The sequence below is a fragment of the Myotis lucifugus genome, unplaced genomic scaffold (genome assembly GCF_000147115.1).
Source record: "Myotis lucifugus unplaced genomic scaffold, Myoluc2.0 scaffold_124, whole genome shotgun sequence".
Classification (NCBI taxonomy): domain Eukaryota; kingdom Metazoa; phylum Chordata; class Mammalia; order Chiroptera; family Vespertilionidae; genus Myotis; species Myotis lucifugus.
In genome coordinates this window covers 1,388,898-1,409,203 of record NW_005871172.1, presented here as the reverse complement: position 1 = coordinate 1,409,203, position 20,306 = coordinate 1,388,898, and the positions used below count along the sequence as shown (strand labels likewise).

Sequence of the window (20,306 nt, the reverse complement as noted above, 5' to 3'; positions counted from 1 at the left end):
TATATCTTCACTTAATTCATCTCTAGTGAAAAATAAATGTGGTTGTAGAATTTTCAGATTATTGAGACTTTTCAGATCTTATTCAAGGAAACCTAAAATGCTTTATAATATACAAGGTGGGGCAAAAGTAGGTTTATAGTTGTGAGTACTCAAAACAGTTTATTCTTGTATTATTATTTATAAATTATTGTATTATTTTCCATAGATCAACTGTAAATCTACTTTTGCCCTGCCCTGTTTTTTGAAATCATAAAGTGTAATGTATCCAGCTTTGTTCTTTTTGTTCAAATTGCATTGGCTATTTGGAGTGTTTTATGGTGCCGCATGAATTTTAGGATTGTTTTCTTTCTATTTCTATTTTCTAAATGCCACTGGGATTTTGATGGGGATTGTATTGAATCTGTAGATTACTTTGAGTAGTATGAATATTTTAATAATATTAATTCTTCCAATTCATGATCTTGGGATGTCTTTTCATTTTATTTGTGCTTCCCTTAATTCCTTCTGTCAATGTTTTGCAGTTTTTAGTGTATAAGTCTTTCACCTCCTTGGTTAAGCTTATTTGTAAGCATTTCATTTTATTATAGCTACTAGAGGCCTGGTGCACGAATTCATGCACAGGTGGGGTCCCTCAGCCTGGCCAGCAATCAAGGCCCATCAGGGAGCTGGACGGCCGGGGGGAGGGATCCTAGGAGGTTGGCTGTGGGATCGCACTGACCACCAGAAGGCAGCTCCTGCGTTAAGTGTCTGCCCCCCTAGTGGTCAGTGTGCATCATAGTGACTGGTCGACCAGTCATTCCAGTCGTTCAGTCATAACGGTCGCTTAGGCTTTATATATATATATATATATATATATATATATATATATATATATATATATATAATGGGATTGTTTTAAAACAGACATAGACTAATAGAACAGAACAGAGAGCCCAGAAATAAACCCACACACAGTCAACTGACTGTCAACAAAGATAGCCCCTTTGCCTTTCTTCTTTTCCTTCCCTGAATGTGGATGAAAGGACTAGAGATCGTATAGTCCCCTTAACCACAAGACAATAAACATGAGCACACAGGTCTACATGGCAGAACACGTGGAGGTGAAAGGAGCTAGGACCCCTAAGCCACCATATCAGGTCTGGACTACCTACCTCTGGACTTCTTATTGCATAATGCATAAAAGCTATTATAGTATGGTTTTCTATTGGTGCAGCAGAATATGCTTGTAGTGGACACAAATATAAAATTCTCACATAAAAATCAAATTAAGACTTATAGAAAAAAATCCTCACCAACCCTTCAAATATTCTTGAAAAAACCCCTCAATGACAAGCTTGTATTTTTGTTTTTACCTGAAGATAACAAATACCACATAACCAATACCCCCCCAAAAAGGGGGCAGGGGTGTTTGATGGTGATGAAACTCCAGACTCCAATATTAAACAAAAGTGAGATCAGGCCGGGGGAGGAAGAAGTGCATGAATGTAATACCAAACAACTATGGTCTTATACAGGCTTTATCTAATACTTCCTATACATCAATTTCAACTGTCAGTAACAAAAATAAAGTTTACTTCTTGGGCAGAGGGAATTACAATTCAGTTTTTAAGTCTGAACCTTTAAACTTGGGAAGCTTTCTTCTAGGTCACCAGCAAGGGTCTTATCAACTTCATATAGGATTTTAAGAAAGTCTTCCACCTGTGAGTCAAACAAAAGAATCAAATAACATAAGTAGAGGAAATGGTGAATTAAGATATTGATTACTAACTATAAAAATGCTCTGCCTGTGATTTTTAAATAGCCCAGAGGAAAAGAAATGAGGATATATGCCCAGATGACAATAATAGAACTTCCTGAAACATCAATGAAGTGACTAGATCTTACTATTTTATTTTACTCTTAAACTAGTATTTATCCTCCCACTGATTCCCCTTTAGGGTCCATTAATTAAATTTTATTTCCATCCTCCTTCTCGCCATGTCCCTTCACTCTCATATTTTCATATTTCACTTTCCTAAAAAAAAAGTTCCTATCTTGAAATTGCCTCTAATGAAAGCAAGCAAATGTGATGTAATTCGAAGAACCAGAAAAACCTACTGACTGTACTTATCTAAGAACCTTATTTTTGATTAATATATATATAATCTACTTCCTAACAGAAAAGAATACTGTAAATTCAGTGTTGATTCCTTTCTCTTAAAACCTGAACTATTCCTCAGGATACTCCCATGAATTATCCAGCAGTCATCTGTCTGGCAAAGGCAGTAAGTCATGTGAATTGTATGCATTATCTTTTTTGACAATGGCCTCAAAAATCAAGTAATCCTCTGAAACTCAGTCACCTATACATTTACTCACACTCACCATAGGGCTATAGAAAGGAAGAAGGTTTTGAAATGCACAGGAACACTTCTGCTTGCTTAACTGGCCCTCCTTCAGTCCCTTAGTCACAGTCTCCTAAAACAAAATAAAACAAAAAGAAAGGAAAATTTCTAAAGCTGTATCTGGTGAATAAATACAAATCCATTTATACAATTCTCCACTGATCCTACAGGCATTTCGAATGTCCCAAACTGAACCCAGTATCATTCCTCCCTGTGTAACCCAAACACGTGCTCCATTGCAGTCCTTATTTTAGTGAAGGCTACCACCACATACCTACCTGCCCTACTACACACACCAAAAACCTGGAATACAGCCAAGACTTTTCCTCCTCCTCTGCTGCTGACCCCTTCCCTTCAGTGTTCATTCTATTAATAATCTGTTATCCTACACCTCCTCTCCACCCACACTTCATTGTTTAGATAGGCTCTCATTTCTCAGATTCTTCTTTTTTTTCTTTTTTGAGTATATATATATTTATTATTTTGATTGGGTAATGGTATCATAGATGTATACATAGGCTAAAGTTTTTCAAATTGCACTCTTCAAATATGTATAGTTTACTGTATGCCAATTATAAAAGCATAGAACAGACTGATGAATCTCAGAGGGAAAGTAGGCGTGGAAAGAGATTAACCAAATAATTTATATGCATATACGCATACCTATGGACACTGACAATAGTGTAGTGAACATCTAGGGTAGGAGTGTGAGGGTAGAGGGGGGACAATGAAGGGGGAATAGAGGAGAACATCTGTAATATTTTCAACAACAAAGATAAATTTTAAAAATAATAAAAAGTAATAAAAATTACTAATGTACCAGATTATTCTTGAAGATTACAGTCACAAAAGCCTGTTGATTGGTCTCTGGGTCTCCAGCCTCAACTGTCTCTAATCTTCTCTCTCTTGCTTTTGGAGTAATCTTTCTAAACAGATCTTACCCCTTGGTGCTTTTTAAAAAAACCTTTAGTAGTTCCCCAGTTTCCTCCAGATTAAGTCCAAACTCCATTAAGTATGACACGTAGGAACTTTCATGTCACATCCTGCTTTAGTCTCAGCCCACCTTTCTCCTATATCTCTACCACTTAAAAATTAAGAAACATCTACGTCCCTCTCTCCAAAAACACAGAAGGAACAGCAAACAATGGGAAAAATACTTGCAATGGATATTCAGAAGATATAGTATTACCCATGGAATTCCATGCCAATAATCAAAACTAATAAATGTATAAAGCATGAAACACAACCAATATACAAATATATGTAAAGATATTCAAACTCACTAATAATAAAAAATGCCAATCAAAATAAGGTACAATTTAATCACTTCTTGAATTTTACTTGACATAAAATTATAATACCGAATAATAAGGATCAAGTACAATCAACATTTCACATGTCAAAAGCCTTTTCAAAAAATGTAGCCATTATGCCTCAGTCATCTTCACATTTATAATGTCAAACCTAGTAACCTAATTTCTGAAAACCTATGCTAAGGTAAAACAAATCACCAGAATAACAGAAACTTGTTTTGATAAATATTCTTGAAAAAACTTCAAGGAATATGAATATATAGTCGAGTTATGTTGATATATTTTTACCCTAAAATATATGGACAATAAGGATATGCTCAAAGGAAGAATAGGCTAATAAACCTGAACATATTTAGGAAAACTATTCCTTAAAAAAAGTTTACAATCAATTTTATAAATTGATTTTTTGGCAAATTAGGTATTAAACTGGCTCGGTAAAAAGTCTTTCAGTGAATTGATCTAGTCAGGAGAAATGCTTACAATGTAATGTTAAGTGAAAACTGTATATACAGGTTATAAATATGTGAAAAACATATACATATATAAAAATATACCAAACCACATCAGCTGCTGGTTTAAAACTATAAGCTTATGGTGACAAGTTCTTTCATTTTGCCAAAAATAATAACAGTAATAATAAAGTTGGGAACATTAAGCAATTCATACTTTCTTTTGCTGAAGAAACCATTAATATGTCTTTCTTACCTTTGTTAATGCTTGAAAAATATTAGAAAGAAATTCACACGAAATATCCTTTAAGATTTTCAAGTGGAAATAATCTTGGGTTAAATCAAACTTTTTAGTTTCTTCTGTGTTAGACTCTGCCGAATTCTCTGGTTTCTTCTGACAATGTTCCACATTTTGTAAGACACGAATCAGGCTGTCTATTAGAGAAAGATCTACTGTACAAACAAATCAAGAGGCATGAGATTAGCCAGTTAAGTTTGGTTATTCACTCATCATTCATTCATTCATACTGAATACCTATTAGTGCTAGAGATACTTTAGGTACTACAGTTATAGTGCCACACAAGATCATCAAAGCCTCAGCCTTCAAGAGACTTATATTTTTATACTCTCAAATATGCAAATGAGTAAAGATTCATTTCAGATGTTGGTTAAGTTCTATGAAAAAAATTAAAGGGGACTATAATAAAGCAGCTGGCAGGGGAGGCTCTCTGAAGAGATGACACCCAGCTGAGAACAAAAGGATAAGAAGAATCAATGCAAAGAGCCCAGAAAAATATTTCAGGCAGAGGGAACAAGTGCAAAAGCCCCAAACAGGAAATGTCATGGAAGGTCTGAAAAACTAAAAGGCCAGTGACTTACACTGTGTGAGCAAGGAGGGCACAAGATGAGTTTAGAAAGTTGGGCAAGCCCTGCCGGTGTTGCTCAGTGGTTAAACATCAACCTATGAACCAGGAGATCACGGTTCCATTCCCTCCCTGTAAGGACACATGTTTTGGGCTCTATCCTCAGTAGGGGGCGTGCAGGAGGCAGCCGATCAATAATTCTCTCTCATCATTGATGTTTCTCTCTCTCTCTCCCTCACTGAAATCAATTTAAAAAAATTTTTTAAAAAACCTATATCCTCTAGTAAGGATTTTTTAAAAAGGGAGAAAAAAACCAAATGAACAACACAAACATGGACTTTAAAATCTGACAGAATTTAATTTAGTGCACTAAAATGATACTTGCCTTTTTCTACCTTTAGATACTCCTGTTCAACCTGTGAAGCATACATGGCAGACAATACTGAAAAAATAGAGGCCAGCACTGTTTTCTGTTCTTGAAGTATGATGGGTGGATCATCAGACTGGCAGAATTCATGGCAGACTAGGTCAAAAAGTAAATTCCAAGTGTCTTTTCCAGTATTAGGACACTGTACTTAATAAAAATGATAAAGAAAATAGTACTTTAAAAACAGAAAACAATTAAATGAATAGATATAGTGCTTCCCCATATAACATCTTACCAATTGCTTTCATTCCATCATCTACTGTAGTAAGTAGCTGTAAGATGTGCATGTAAACATCAAGTCCTTCCAGATTTTCAGAACTAAATATAAAAAGCAAAAGCACTGAATCAACAACTTTACTATCTATAGGATTGTAATTGTTCATCCATTCATTCAGCAAATACTCATCACTGTACTAGTCACTCCCCAAGGTGTTAAAGAAAAAACAGGGAACAGGACAAAATCTCTGTACTCACTGGAGCTTACTAGTTCGTTCTAATGGGGAAATCAGTAAAAAAACAAATATCCTGTAATATAATCAACATGAACAAGACAAGAAGAAAAATACTTTTTCACCTTGTCCCATGAAAACAACAATACAGAAACCTGAGAGGTGATACTTTATCATTCTGGTTTACCTGAATAATCAGGAGGGGGGAAAATGACTTTTATAGAATGAATGTAAGGTCCACTACACCAAGCATTGACAATAATGAAGTTCTTAAAACTTCACAGAAATATCCTAGCTCCCTCGCTCAGAATACTAAAACCATGTTAAGTATAATTTTTGTGTTCAACAGCTTGGATTCCTAGAAACTCACAATCCTAGTTCTTCAACCAAACAATTATGTAAAAACATAGTAATTAAAAGATGGTCTAGCAAATATTTAAGTACCTACTGTTTACAGGTACTATGTTAGGGGCTGGGAAAACAGAGATGTATAAAACACTGTTTCTACCTTCATGAGGTTTACAGTCTAAAAGGAAAGAAGATAAAGGGGCAATAGCAAAGTAATAAGAATGTAATTCTAGAGGACGTCCAAGGTATCAGAGGAACACATAGCAAAAAAACTTCATTTACTTTGGAGAATCAGGAAAGGTATCTTAAGAGAAATATTGTCAACACAGAAACCTGAAGGGGCAAAGAAATGTTTGAAGTAGAGGAGACATAGTGTGCAAAAGCCTTGAGTTACGAGAGCTTGGTTCCGTTGAAGAAATAAAGGAAATTTCATATGGTTGAAACACAGTGTACAAAGAGTCAGTATGGAGAAGCTCTATGCAAGAACTTTTAAGTCAAATTTTTTAAAACTTTGAACCTTTTCCTAAGAAAAGCAACTGAAGAGTTTGAAGCATGAAGGTGGAATGATCACTACAGTGTGCTCTGCAAGGAGCAAGCCTCGAACCAGGGAACTCGGGTAAGAATGTTGCAGTTGGGCAGGTGAGAGACAGTGGCCTGATGGTGGCTTGATGGGATCCCAGAAAAAGTCAGGACCAAGGCTTGGAGGTTGAGTGGCCATGGGAAAAGAGTGGGATGGTGAAGAATTGGCAACAGCTTCCACATTCTTCCCTGAGATTGAGAATACTGAAGAAAATTTGGAGGAAATGATGAATTTAATCCTCATTTGGATAAAAGTCATAAAATTAATAGGCTTTAATGTGGGTTATTAAGCACTAAGAATGCACAACTGACCACTAAACAGATCAATTCATAAATTAATTTTCTAGTCACTAACAATAAACAGTTTCAATAACCTACAAGACCTAGTAATCACTCTTGGGAAGATTCCAAAAGCCAGTCACTTATCCAAGACTGGCATATATTTACAAGAAGAAAACAAATATATGACATTAGCTGAAGAAGTTGTTAAATGTCCAATGGAAAATAAAGCACGGGAAAATCTTATCTACTTGATTTATATTACACAAAATTGCTCAAGATTTTAAGACACTAAAGATAAATAATGCTGACAATAGCCTACAGCTAATTAGTATTAGAACAGGTACTTTGTAACCATTAACAATTCTTGCACAGACCAAATATACTGTCACCACAAATACTAGTAGTAAACCAAGCCTGACAAAGATCAGCTATGTGCTATTCATCCTGTCGGAAGGAAATTAAGATGACTTATTATCTAAGGATACTTCGAGCAACTAGATTTTCCCAGAATATTTTGTACAAAAAAGCTCACCTACCGTACTTGTTTGGCAGCTTCAAGCACACAGGGCACAATTCTAAACACTCGTTGCTCTTCAGAATCTTCCTGGGGTTGGTCATGAGGCTGAACTGCCCCATTTCTAATCCATTCCAACATTAGCTTCTCATCCAAATCAAAGAGCTTGTCTACAACCTCTCCCACCTTCACCAGCAAGTCAACTGCAGAGAAAAAATCAGATATTGAAATGAGAAACAAAATTTTAAAAGCAGTAATGTTAATCAAAATTCCTAAAGCTATCTGAACAACGCCAATCTTGCCAAAGCATTACTTATTCCAAGAGCAATAAGTTTGCCTCCTTTGCTTGGGAGTTTAAGAAGAAATTTTACACCCTGACTGGGTAGTTCAGTTGGTCAGAGTGTGTAATCCAGATACACCAAGGTGGCGGGTTTGATCTCTGGTCAGGGCACATACAAGAATCAACCAATGAATGCATAAATAAGTGGAACAACAAAGCTATGTTTATGTCTCTCTCTCTCTCTCTCTCTCTCTCTACCCACCCCTTTCCTTTCTCTCTCTCTAAAATCAATGAATAAAAATTTTAAAAGAATTTTGTATCTTTTTCTAAATAATATTTTTAAATTACAGTTGACATACAATCCATTAGTTTCAGGTGTACAACATAGTGATTAGATATTTACTTATCTTACAAAGTGATCATCCTGATAAATCTAGTACCCATCTAACATTATATAAGAAATTTTATATCTTGTGTTGAAGTATTTTCTCTCCTAACACTTAGCCTTTAGATGACCTCCAGAAATAGTTACCTGGTTTCCTAACAAAAAATAATCAAAAATTTTTTCTAGCCCTGGCTGGTTTGGCTCGCTGATAGAGAATCAGCTCATGGACTGAAGGGTCGTAGGATTGATTCCTGGTTAAGGGCACATACCTTGTACCTTGGTTGCACGGTCCCCCGCCCCAGTATGGGTACATGTGAGAGGCAACAATTGATGTGTCTCTCTCACTTCGATGTTTCTTTCTCTCTCTTCCCCTCCTCCCTCCCTTCCACTCTCTCTAGAAATCCACGGAAAAAATATCCTCAGGTGAGGATTAAAACAAAAAGATTTGTTTGTTTTTTTCATTTTTTTCTACATACATGGTGACTTACCATTTGTTGAACTTGACATGATGAAGCAAATGCTATCATAAATAGCTGGATGTTCCTGGATTCTTTCAACCCAGACACTGGCCACTTCTGTCTGGGAAAGGCATGTAAGCAACAATCTACAGGATAAATAAATGTGAGCTTAATATCTATCTTTCAAAAACAGTAAAGGAAATTCAAGAATAAAGAGTTAACTCTATTAGCCTCCCTTCTGGGTGAGTACATAAAATCCATAAAAAGAGGAAAACATACCTGCTTGTTTCCAGCAAAGTAGGAGGGTCTGAATCATACAAACAGTGCAATAATACCTGGCTACAAAAACAAAATAGTTAAACCAATATGCATTAATTCTCTCATTTTAAATATCAAAGCAGAGTTTTCATTTAACTTTTAAAACTTTTTAATTGTGAAATATAGCATATATATGTAAAAGCCTGTGATAAAATCTACACTTAATGAATAAATACAAAGCAGAAAACAGAACAGTGCTGCATCTCCATAGCCCATGTGCCCATTCCAAATCACAATTCTTTCCCATCTAGAAATTACTACCCTGACTTTCCAGCAGTCATTTATTTGCTTTACTCTATATTATTATTTAATATGTTGGTTATAAACTTTATATGAAATTATATTGCATGCATTTTTGTGAGTTTTAGTTTAGATATGCAAATAAGACACTTAAACATGTGTTTAAGATCTACCCATGTTGTTCCTGTAGCTACTGTTCTTTGATTCATTGCTGCAGAACATTCCATTGTATGAATATAACACAATGTATTTTCCCAGCCTATTACTGATGGACACTTGGGTTAATTCCAATTTGTGGTTATTTCAAGCAATGCTCCTACAATACTTTTTATATGAGCATCCTAATGTATGTGTGCATGGTTTCTCTTACCATATATCTGCTAGTGGCATTGCTGGGTCACAATATATGCCTACCTACCAACTTGACTAGATAATGCCCAACTGTTGCAAAGTAGTTGAACAAATTCATATCCTGTCATCAATGTAAACTGTTCCAGAATAATTTTAAGATAAGCATTTATTGAATTAATAAAACTTAACATTACTCATTCTCAGATTTTTGATGGAGACCACTAGAGACCAAGCACAGTCCTGAGTCATATACTCCATGAATGATTATCAATTACTGAGGGATAAATAGCTAGGATCTGAGTCCCTCCACACCGAGAAGAGGTAATCAACCACCTCTGTTATATCACTTGAATCCCATAATAAACCCTACAGCCCTAACTGGCAATACTGCCCAAGACAGGTTTCTAAACTATTGTGGGCACAAATTTATTTGCGATTCTGATTAACAGCCATGAAGCCTTTGCCTAGAATATGAATTCACTCACAAAATTTAGCATATATTTCCAGGGCTAGATAGATGTGTTCTCAAACCTCTTAAAGCAACCAGGGTTTCCACCATTAAAAAACCCTCTACCCCAAATATTCCTGCCTGGAGAAGACAACTAGCCTCCAAGCACAGTACAAAAGCCTTTGAACCACAGAGGCAATCCTGTGTGTTCTGGTCTGTTGAAGTCAGAGTTCTCAGGGTAAATCTGTCAACAAGTCTAGTTTATCAGACTCTCTGAGCCTTTGGGTCCCTGAGCCTAAACTGTTTTGGACTCTGATCAGGTACCCTATGTCTAAGCTCTGACTCACTGGTTCTTATCCTATCTGATTTACCACCTGCTGATGATAGAGATCCCTTTCCTATAAAAATCTTGACTCATGACCATAAATAGTGTGAAAGCTCCTAGCTACCATCAAAACACAATGAGCCCAACTGGCGTGGCTCAGTGGTTGAGTGTCAACCTAGGAACCAGGAGGTTACGGTTCAATTCCTAGTCAGGACACATGCCCAGGTTGTGGGCTCGGTTCCCAGTAGGGGGTGTGCAGGAGGTAGCCAATCAATGATTCTCTCTTATCATTGATGTTTCTTTACTCTCTCTCTCTCTCTCCCTTCCTCTCTGAAATCAATAAAAATATATTTAAAAAAACATACACACAATGACATTTCTGGAGAGTGTTCATCAAGAGAAAGGAAGTACTACATTTCATAATATTTTCCTATCTCTCCTATGTATCAGGAGTTCCTTAGGGATATGAAATACAAATCTATGTTATTAAACATGCTTATTAGGTAGTAAAACTTACCCAAGATTTTTATCACTGCTGATGGAAACACATATCTCCTGGAAACAGGCCATATTACCTAAAATTCCCACACAGATTTCCTGTCAAATCAAATTTCACAGGTCACAATAGCTCTAAGTTGACAGACACATAAAAGAATAAACACTGGAAGAAAAACTTTCATTGAACCTTAGGCAATAGAACAGAAGGCAGCATATAGAAGTATATTGCCTGCACCCCAATCTTAACAAGCTCAGACTATATAGGAAGGGATGGGAGACATGAGAAGAAGATCAAAGGCAGGCAGAAGTTATGGAAGAAAAAATCTTTTTTTTGAAAAATATATTTTATTGATTTTTTACAGAGAGGAAGGGGGAGGTATAGAGAGTTAGAAACATCGATGAGAGAGAAACATCGATCAGCTGCCTCCTGCACACTCCCTACTGGGTATGTGCCCACAACCAAGGTACATGCCCTTGACTGGAATCGAACCTGGGACCCTTGAGTCCCCAGGCCGACGCTCTATCCACTGAGCCAAACCAGTTAGGGCTGGAAGAAAAATCTTATGTATAAACTGAATCTTAAATGATTGGTAGGATTTATTTTTCTTTAAATATATTTTTATTGATTACAGAGACAGAGGAAGGGAGAGGGGTAGAGAGATGGAAACACCAATAAGAGAGAAACATCGATCGGCTGCCTCCTACTGGGGATCAAGCCCACAACCTGGGCATGTGCCCTGACCAGGAATTGAACCAGTGACCTCTTGGTTCATGGGCCACACCGGCTGGGCAATTGGAAGGATTTAGATATGCAAATAAGGAAGACATTTAAACAAGGGGCAAAGTATCAGGAAAGGCAAAAAGGGAATAATGTGCATGGCTAATACAGTGGACAGTAAGGAAAGCAGTCTGGCTATTGCATAAAGTGAGAGAACAGCATGAGATAAATACAGCAGGTAAAAAGGATCAGGATTAAGGGTCCTGAATGCCAAGAAGAGTTTAGATTTAATTTAGGAGGTTAAGTGGAGCCATGAAATCCTCAAGGAGGGGGACAATATACTGCAACGATATTTAAGGAAGATGACTCTGGCAGCAAAATGCATTGAAAAAACTTTAAAAACTCAGTAATAATAACTAACGTTATTTGGCACTTACTATGCCCAGGCACTACTCTAAGTACTTTCTATGTATCGTCTATATATATAAAAGCCTAAGCATGGGGCTGGAGATTGAACCTGCTACCCAGGTATGTGCCCTTGACTGGGAATGAAACTCGTGACCCTTTGGTCTACAGGCTGATGCTCTAAACACTGAGCAAAACCGTTCAGAGGCAGGGTCAGGATTTTTAAAAGCTTCTTAGGGCAAAGCTTCTTAAAATGTGGGCCTTGGTCCAGAGCAGTAGAATCACTTGGGAACTTGTTCAAAATCCTTGATCCTATCCCAAACCTACTGGATCAGAAACTCGGGGGTGTGCCCAGTAATCAGTGATCCTGGGATATGTTGAAGTTTGAGAGTCCCCATCCTCAGTGATTCTAACGTGTGGCCAAGTAGCTTACAGACATGTATAATGACATGACTAATTCCTGAAACGTGCCATTCCTGACATGTTTATTTTAAGTACTAATCATGAATCAATGTATTTAAGTTAGAAAAATATGAGAAAATCATATAACTGTCAAGTCTTTATCTATACATATAAAACCCTAAGTGACCAGTCGACCGTTTGACAGTTCAACCCGTTGCTACAATTCACACTGACCACCAGGGGGCAGACGCTCAATGCAGGAGCTTCCTCCTGGTGGTCAGTGCACTCCCACAGTGGGAGCGTCGCTCAGTTCGCTCAGCTGACCAATGGGCACCAGACACTGGGCTCACAGTTGGCGAGTGAAGCTGTGGCGGTGCAGGCCTCTCCTGCCTCTGCAACAGCGCTACCAAGCAGCGGCAGCGGCAGTTGCTCTGGGGCCGATGAGCAGGAGTGGGAGCAACATGGCGCCTGGCCCAGGCTGAGGCTCCTCCTCCTCCCCAGCCTCCTGCTGCTTCACATACTACTACATCCCTTGGGGGATGTTGGACTGCTGGGGATTGGGCTGAAACTGGCAGTCCCACACCCCCTGAGGGGTCCCAGATTATGAGAGGGCACAGACCAGGCTGAGGGACCCCACCAGTACAGCACTGTATTAAATAAAATTTTAATTCAACATTCAATTTGTAAAAACTTGCTATAAAATTCTCCACTTCATAATTTCAAAGGGAGAAAGAAAGAGAGACAATAAATAAAGTGGTTATACTGAATGGCAGGCTAGGCTCAAACCCCAACTCTATTCTTTCCTAATTGTAAGACCTTAGACAAATTTCTTAAGCTGAGACCTAATTCTTTTATTTGTAAAGTAGAGATAAATGCCTAACTCATAGAGTAGTAAAACCAAATATTCAGTTATTCATAATTATAATTACTTAACAGACATTAGTCACCTACAATATGCATAACACATAGCAACCTAAATGGCACTAAAGCAAAATACATTGCACAGAACATAAAGAGTAAATGAGAAGTACAGGTAATTATTTGGGAGTTTATTATCAGCAATGGCCACTGAGAGCTTACTTCTTTGGGAAATGTTGGAAGAAAAGTATCATCTTGGATAATAGATGTGAACATTGAGAGGGGATGGAAAGGGAGGCCCTGAGATGGTGATGATCACAGTAAGCTCCTGAGATGCTAAATTAGGAGGAAATCTGAAGGGTAGATTTTATGCTAGGAAGATGAATTAGATTCAGGTTATGGAAAGTCTTGAATAACAGGCTGAGTTTAGAATGAAGATTTTTAAGCAATGGAGGATTTTATGCCTAAAAAAGGGCAATAAACAGAAATGGAAGGTCCAGGCACTGTTCCCTGTCCTGCCACATATTAGCAGCATAACTTCAGTTATGCTTATCTGAAAGCATTGATCTCCCTGGTCTAGCCCAAATCTAAAATTCTAGGACTCTAATAATTTTAAATAGCACATTACCTAGTACCTGGTAATGTTCAATAAGCATTTGCAACTGATTTGTAGCCAGTAAGAAAATTAAAGTGAGAAAAATTAAAGACTGTCCAGCATTATCTGTTATTGCTCCAAAGAGGAGGCCATAAAAATATACATACTTACTCTTAATCGAGGACATTTGGATTTGGCCAATACACCCATAAATATGTCAGGAGCATTAAATTCTTGGAGAAATAAAGCCACATCCTGAAAATAAAAATGATAATTAACATGGATGTTGAATGTTCCCCTTTAAACCCATAGCTTAGGCAACCGTAAAAAAATTTTAATTCCACATATACCTACTTTCAGGCATAAGAAAAAGTTAGGAACTGTGTCAACATTAATGTTAGAAAGTCTTTGTGGTAGCTGGTCCCAAGGCCATGCAACAATTCCATAAACAAATCTAAACTACTTGTGATATTCCAGAAGACTGTCCTCTTTTCCTGCCTTGAATATATTAACATTAATGATCTTCCTACACACCAGGCATTCTCATTCATTCAAACACATTTCCTGATTGGCAGGTATCATGCTAGAAGCTGGGAATAAAGAACAAGTAACACTCTTAATTTCTGTCTTCTAAGAGCTAAAAAACACAATAGGGGAAACAGGTGAAAACTCCTACTGGGTTATGCCCAAAGTCAGAACTTGTGCTTTCAAAATCTTCAACAGAAAAAAATTCTGATCACAGTGTAACTGCAGCAGCTTCACACTTCCTTCCTAGAGAGTTTGCCCTGTCCACGGCACCTAACGGGACACACTACACAGGTAAAGGAACCTGGAGTGAGCATGTGACCCCATTTTGTTAGAAATGTGGGCCCCAAAACTAAATCAGTTTGCTGAAATTAGAGAAGACCTAAATAAATGTAAAGATATAACTTGTTCATGGTTAAGAGACTCATTTACCAATTCTTCCCCTAAATGATCTATTAATTCAACTCAATCTCAGATTCTAAAACTAATATGGAAATACAAAGAACCAATGACAACCAAAACAACTTTGACAAAGAACAAAGTTGGAGGATTAACACTACCTGATTTCAAGATTTATTATATTAGTCGTCAAAATTGTGTGGGATTGGCGTAAAAATAGACAAATAGATCAATGGAACAGAAAAGAGTCCAAAAACACATTCACATGTATGTGAACAACTAATTTTTAACAAAGGTGTAAAGGCAATTCAGTGCAAAAAGGACAGTCTTTTAAACAAATGAGCTAGAACAATTGGACACCCATATGCAAAAAGAAAAAAAAGAACTTCCATCCATACCTTGCATTATACTCAAAAATTAACTCAAAATGGATCATAGATTTATAAATAAAACCTAAAATTATACCATTTTTAAGAAAGAAAAAAAAAGAGAAAACAATGCAATTTAAAAATGGGCAAAAGATTCAAACAGGCACTGCACCAAAAAAAGATAACACTGCAAATAAGCACATGAAAATGCATTCAACATTATTAGTAATTAAGGAAATCCAAGTTAAAATTATAATGGGAATCAACACACACTTATCAGAATGGCTAAAATTAAAAAGACTGACCATACCACGTTGGATGAGGAGAAAGTAGAACTGGAATAGTATCACATACTGCTTATGTTAATGTTAAATGTAAAAACCATTTTGGGGGAAAAATCTGACCATTTTTAAAATATATATATTTATATTGATTTCGGAGAGGAGAGGAGAGGGATAGATAGAAACATCAATGAGAGATAAACATCGATTGGCTGCCTCCTGCACACAACCTGGGTATGTGCCCTGACTGGGAATCGAACAAGTGACCTCTTGGTTCATGGGCCGACACTCAACCACTGAGCCACACTGGCTAGGGCTGTGCAGTTTTTGTTCATCAACTATGCCTCAAGTATATTTTGTGTTAATGATACCTCAATAAAGCTGTTTTAAAAAATGGCTAAAGACAATGAATAGCCATTAACAATTTTTAAGACAGAAGAATATAATTAGATTGTGTTTTAGGAAAAAGATAATTTGGGTGGCAATTTGAAAGACAGAAGGAAGTGAAAGAGACTAAAACAGGATTTTAATCAGAAATCTATCGCAAAGACCAAGTAATAAAATGAGAGCTTATGTGAGTCGATCTCTTTTGCCTTTTCTCTTACCAGTAAGAGTACCACCTGTATCACAAGGTTATTGTGAACAACAGATGGAATTATATACATGAAAATGCTTGAGTTATAGAGTACAATACAAATGTTAAAACATTATTGCAATTATATACATGCAATTCCTTCTTGTCCCTTTCCTCTAATTTAATCCTGGTACATCAATGGTTTCCTAACTCCTACCCTGCTCTCAAATACAAGGTCAGTGTTCTCTTTAGGTATGTAAGTATCAGAACCTTCCTGGCTACAAGAGTTCTGGCCTTCATAAAAACTATATACAGGGTGTCCAAAAAAAAAATGTATACACTTTAATAGCTGATAGCTCAATTTTGAAAAAAAACTGTATTTAATATACACTATCTTTATAATTAGTGTGTGTATACAAAACCAGGTATTGGGATACCCTATATTTGGCACAAACCTAAAAGACAAACCTGTAGCATTTATAGCTCCTGGAACCTCATTCCCTGTACCACATACAGGAGTGATGACAGACACTAAAGTCTTTCCCCAGAGATTTAAAGACCAACCTTTAAGAAAAAAATCACCCAACGGTCTTTCACTTTCATTTCCTACCCCGTACCTCATCCATTGACATATCCCATACTCTGCAAATCTCATTCTCCATTTCTTCATCAAGCTCCATCTGCTGCTCCTCATCATCTGAGCTGGATTTGGTGTTTTCAGGGCTAACCATCTTCAGAAACACAAAAGAAAAAAAGAGAAATGAATGAAAGTTGTCCACAGTACTCCTCAAATAATATTATCCCATAATCATTTAGAAGTCACAAAGATACTACCCTCAAAGTGTTTTCTCTTGCAAAAACCTTTTTAAAAATCAGTATCTTATGGAGATCTATTCATTTAACATTCATAGAGTAAAAACTGTTGCTAGGCACTGGGGTAAAAATACAAAGATGAGTAAGATTTAATCCCTTGCTTTCAAGGAGCTTAGGGTATAGTGGGTAAAAGACGGGTAAACAGATCATCAGAACAGAAAAGGCCAAGTGATTCAACTGAATTGTGGACAAAGAGTTGTAAAGGCAGCCCGGCTGGCGTGGCTCAGTGATTGTGTCACCTAAGAACCAGGAGGTCACAGTTCGATTCCCGGTCCGGGCACATGCCCAGGGTTTTGGACTCCTGGTGTGTGCAGGAGGCAGCTGATGGATGATTCTCACTTATCGTTGATGTTCCTATCTCTCCTTCTCACTCCCTGCCTCTCTCTGAAATCAATAAAATATTTTTTTAATTAAAAAAAGTTGTGAGGGCAGAAATGAGGGACCAATGACCCATGCCTGGGAGAAATTAGGGAAAAGTTCTCTTAGGTGATATTTAAGCTAAATCTCTGAGGAAGAAGAGGAGGAAAGTAGGAGAGTTCAGAGTTAAGGACCTAGCATGTTTGGGAATGTGAGCAGTTTCGTGTCATGAGCAGATGAGACTTGGAAAGTTTGCAAAGGGCCCTGGATTCTGAGCTAAAATATATGCATGTTTCTCCTGTAGGCAAAGGGAACTATGAGGAGGGTTTTTTTTTGTTTTTTAATATATTTTTATTGATTTCAGAGAGGAAGGGAGAGGGAGAGAGAGACATCAATGATCAGAATCACTGATCGGCTGCCTCCTGCACGCCCCCTACTGGAGATCCAGCCAGAAACCCGGGCATGTGTCCTGACCTAGAATCCAACCCTGACCGACAATCGACCACTGAGCAACACCGGCCGGGCTGTTTGTTTTTTAAAAGGAAGATTATTCTGGCAACTGTGTAGAGATGGACTGGAAAGGACCGAGATTAGAAGTAGGTAACAGCTGGGGAAATGTAGGGAAAGAAATGTTCGCAGCCTCCCATAAGCTAAAGGCCAGGGTAAGCACCCGATGGCCATGATCTTATTTAACCTACACAATAACCCCATATCCCACAACACAGACGTTACCATCCCACTGTAGAGAAACTGGGAAAGAAACCGAGGCTCTGAGCGCTTAGCAGCTTTGCCCAGAGTCACCCTGCAAGGAGGCGACGAAGCCGCGCATTTGGTATCAGAGCTCTGACTCCAAAATCAACACTGTATTACAACAAAAGTCCATGAAATAGATTATGAGGGCCTAGACTTCGGAAACGACCGTGGAAATGGGGAGCAAAAACCCGGGCAACGCCTTTACATGGCCACATATTTTTGGAAAACTTGCGAAAGGAAAATATGTTAATTTAACCGCAAGCGCTCCAGCAGTCCTGTCTCTGCCTCCTTTAGAGCTGGGGGGTCCGGGAGAGCTGCCAGGACGCGGGGCGCGGGGCCGCGCGCGCCGGGAGAGGGGTCGCCGTGGGGACCGCGGGCCCCGGGCAGGAGGGGCGGGCCGGGCGCGGGGGATGAAGGGGGAGCCCACGCGAGGCGCGAGTTTCCACACCTGGATGAGCCCGCTGAGGACGCCGAAGAGCCAGTGCTTGCTGTACACCGTGCTCCCTATGCAGTCTCCCCCGGCCCCCTCCTCCTCGTCCTCGTCCCTGGGCGGCGTCGGCGGCGGCGAGGGGTTACGGTCCATGATTTGGCCGCTACAGGTCTGCAGGGGCCGCGCCGGAAGCCGCCGGAGGAGGCGAGACGCCTTCTGGCGCCAGAGGGCCCGGCGCTGCTCTCGCCACAGCGCCCCCTGCTGCCCAGAGCCCTGCTGGGCTGAATGCCCGCCCAATATTCCCGTCAGGGATAGGAGCCCAGATGACTCCATCTCTCCCACTCCCGCCACTCTACCAGGCATGGTCACAGTCATAATTGTTATTGGTCACCCTCACTGGACCGTGTATTTCATCTCCTACATATGCTTTGCTGGACTGTACAAGGCATGTTCATTTTGCCATATGACCTCAGTAGGCAGTCTAGAAGCCATTCCTACTCCAGGGTGGCGACCAACAACTCAATTATACTAGGAAGTGGCTGAAAACCACATAAATGTCCCACTAAATGCAAACAAGTTGTAATCCCAATTCAACTTCTTAAATCTCCAAAATGTCTATGACCACCCCAATGGTCACTCAACACACGGAGAAATGTAATGGTGGGATGTTGGAATGGACAGAGTTTGTGGCATTCACTGCTTAGAGTTAAAATATTGCTCTTTTAGATTTTACAAAGGGGTTCGACCATGTAAACACTTTTTCAGAGTCCCTCCCAGGGTCTTGGAATGGTCCCATATAAGTGAAGAGCCCTTGAAGCTGAAGCTTTGTCAGCTTCACAGTAAACCTGACGCTGCCTATATGCATGCCTGATAGGACATTGCAAAAGTTATGCAGAATGCAGGATGGTTCTATGTTTGCAGCACTGTCCTGTAAATTGTAAGGTTTAATGGATGGCCCGTCCACTAAATGCCCCCATAATTGTGCCAACCGAAAATTTCCCCAGAGATATCCAAACGCTGGAGTGGGGAAGGGGCTGGGTGCAATGCTGTCCTTGTTCAGAACTAAGGTCTAGGTCTCCATCTGTCCCCAGAACTGACAAGTTTGGGGAGGAACTCTGCTCATGCCATTCTCTAAGGAAATGGCTATTTACCTCTTTGTACCGTCGCCTTGACACAATGATGCAATTTCTTCCAAATTGCTGCTTGCTTTTTTCTCAGCCCTTTATTACCTCTGCCCCCCATATAAATTTACCCCCATAGATAAACTGGGTGGTACATGGAATACATTCACTTAAAGAATGACTAAGTGAACTAATATAGATAAAAGTGTTTTATAAACTCTAAACTTCAATACAAATGTGAGTGATAGCAAATGGTTAAGAATGGTGGTTCTACATCAAACTAGCAATGTAACTTGGATATATATTTTAACAGTGTGTGCCTCAAGTTTCCTCAGCTATGAAATGCGAGGATCCCCTGGGATAACACAAGAAAACACTTAGAGAAATACCTGACCCACAGCTAATTTTCTGACTATTAACATCCCACTCCTACTAGCTGGTGTTAAAAGAGCTTTAAAAACAACGAGCAAAAGGACTAACTCACAAGGATGGGTACGCATTTTCAAGAAGGCATGAGCAACGTGTTATGGAGGCATTTCCTGTTAAAGTGAAAGGTTTGGGGGCTGACAGAAATGTACACCAAAGCCTGGACACCGAAAGGCCTGGTAATAGCAAGGTAACCAGAGGGGCCTGGAGAAGAGCGAGTCTGACTCAGGGAATGATTGTAGCAGGGTGTCTGTCCTGTTTGACACTGAGATTGTGTTCCCTCCACCCAAACACACAGGCACAGACTCT

General features: G+C 38.8%; 1 protein-coding gene across 2 annotated transcripts; it reads right to left on the bottom strand.

Moving 5' to 3' along the window:
* Positions 1–1,499: 1,499 nt before the first annotated feature.
* On the bottom strand, positions 1,500–18,648 carry SAAL1 (serum amyloid A like 1). 2 transcript variants are annotated; one of them, XM_006093818.2, is made up of 12 exons: positions 18,469–18,648; positions 16,655–16,768; positions 14,062–14,145; positions 10,932–11,011; positions 9,012–9,071; positions 8,763–8,878; positions 7,632–7,812; positions 5,673–5,755; positions 5,396–5,584; positions 4,403–4,599; positions 2,365–2,457; positions 1,500–1,698 (listed from the first exon to the last, which is right to left on the bottom strand). In XM_006093818.2, the coding sequence occupies exons 1-12, from the start codon at positions 18,601–18,603 to the stop codon at positions 1,606–1,608; spliced, it is 1,425 nt and encodes a 474-aa protein (XP_006093880.1). In that variant the 5' UTR covers positions 18,604–18,648; the 3' UTR covers positions 1,500–1,605. The 2 variants fall into 2 exon arrangements, with proteins under 2 accessions (XP_006093880.1, XP_006093881.1); XM_006093819.3 differs by having other exon boundaries at positions 4,403–4,596; positions 18,469–18,637.
* Positions 18,649–20,306: the final 1,658 nt, after the last annotated feature.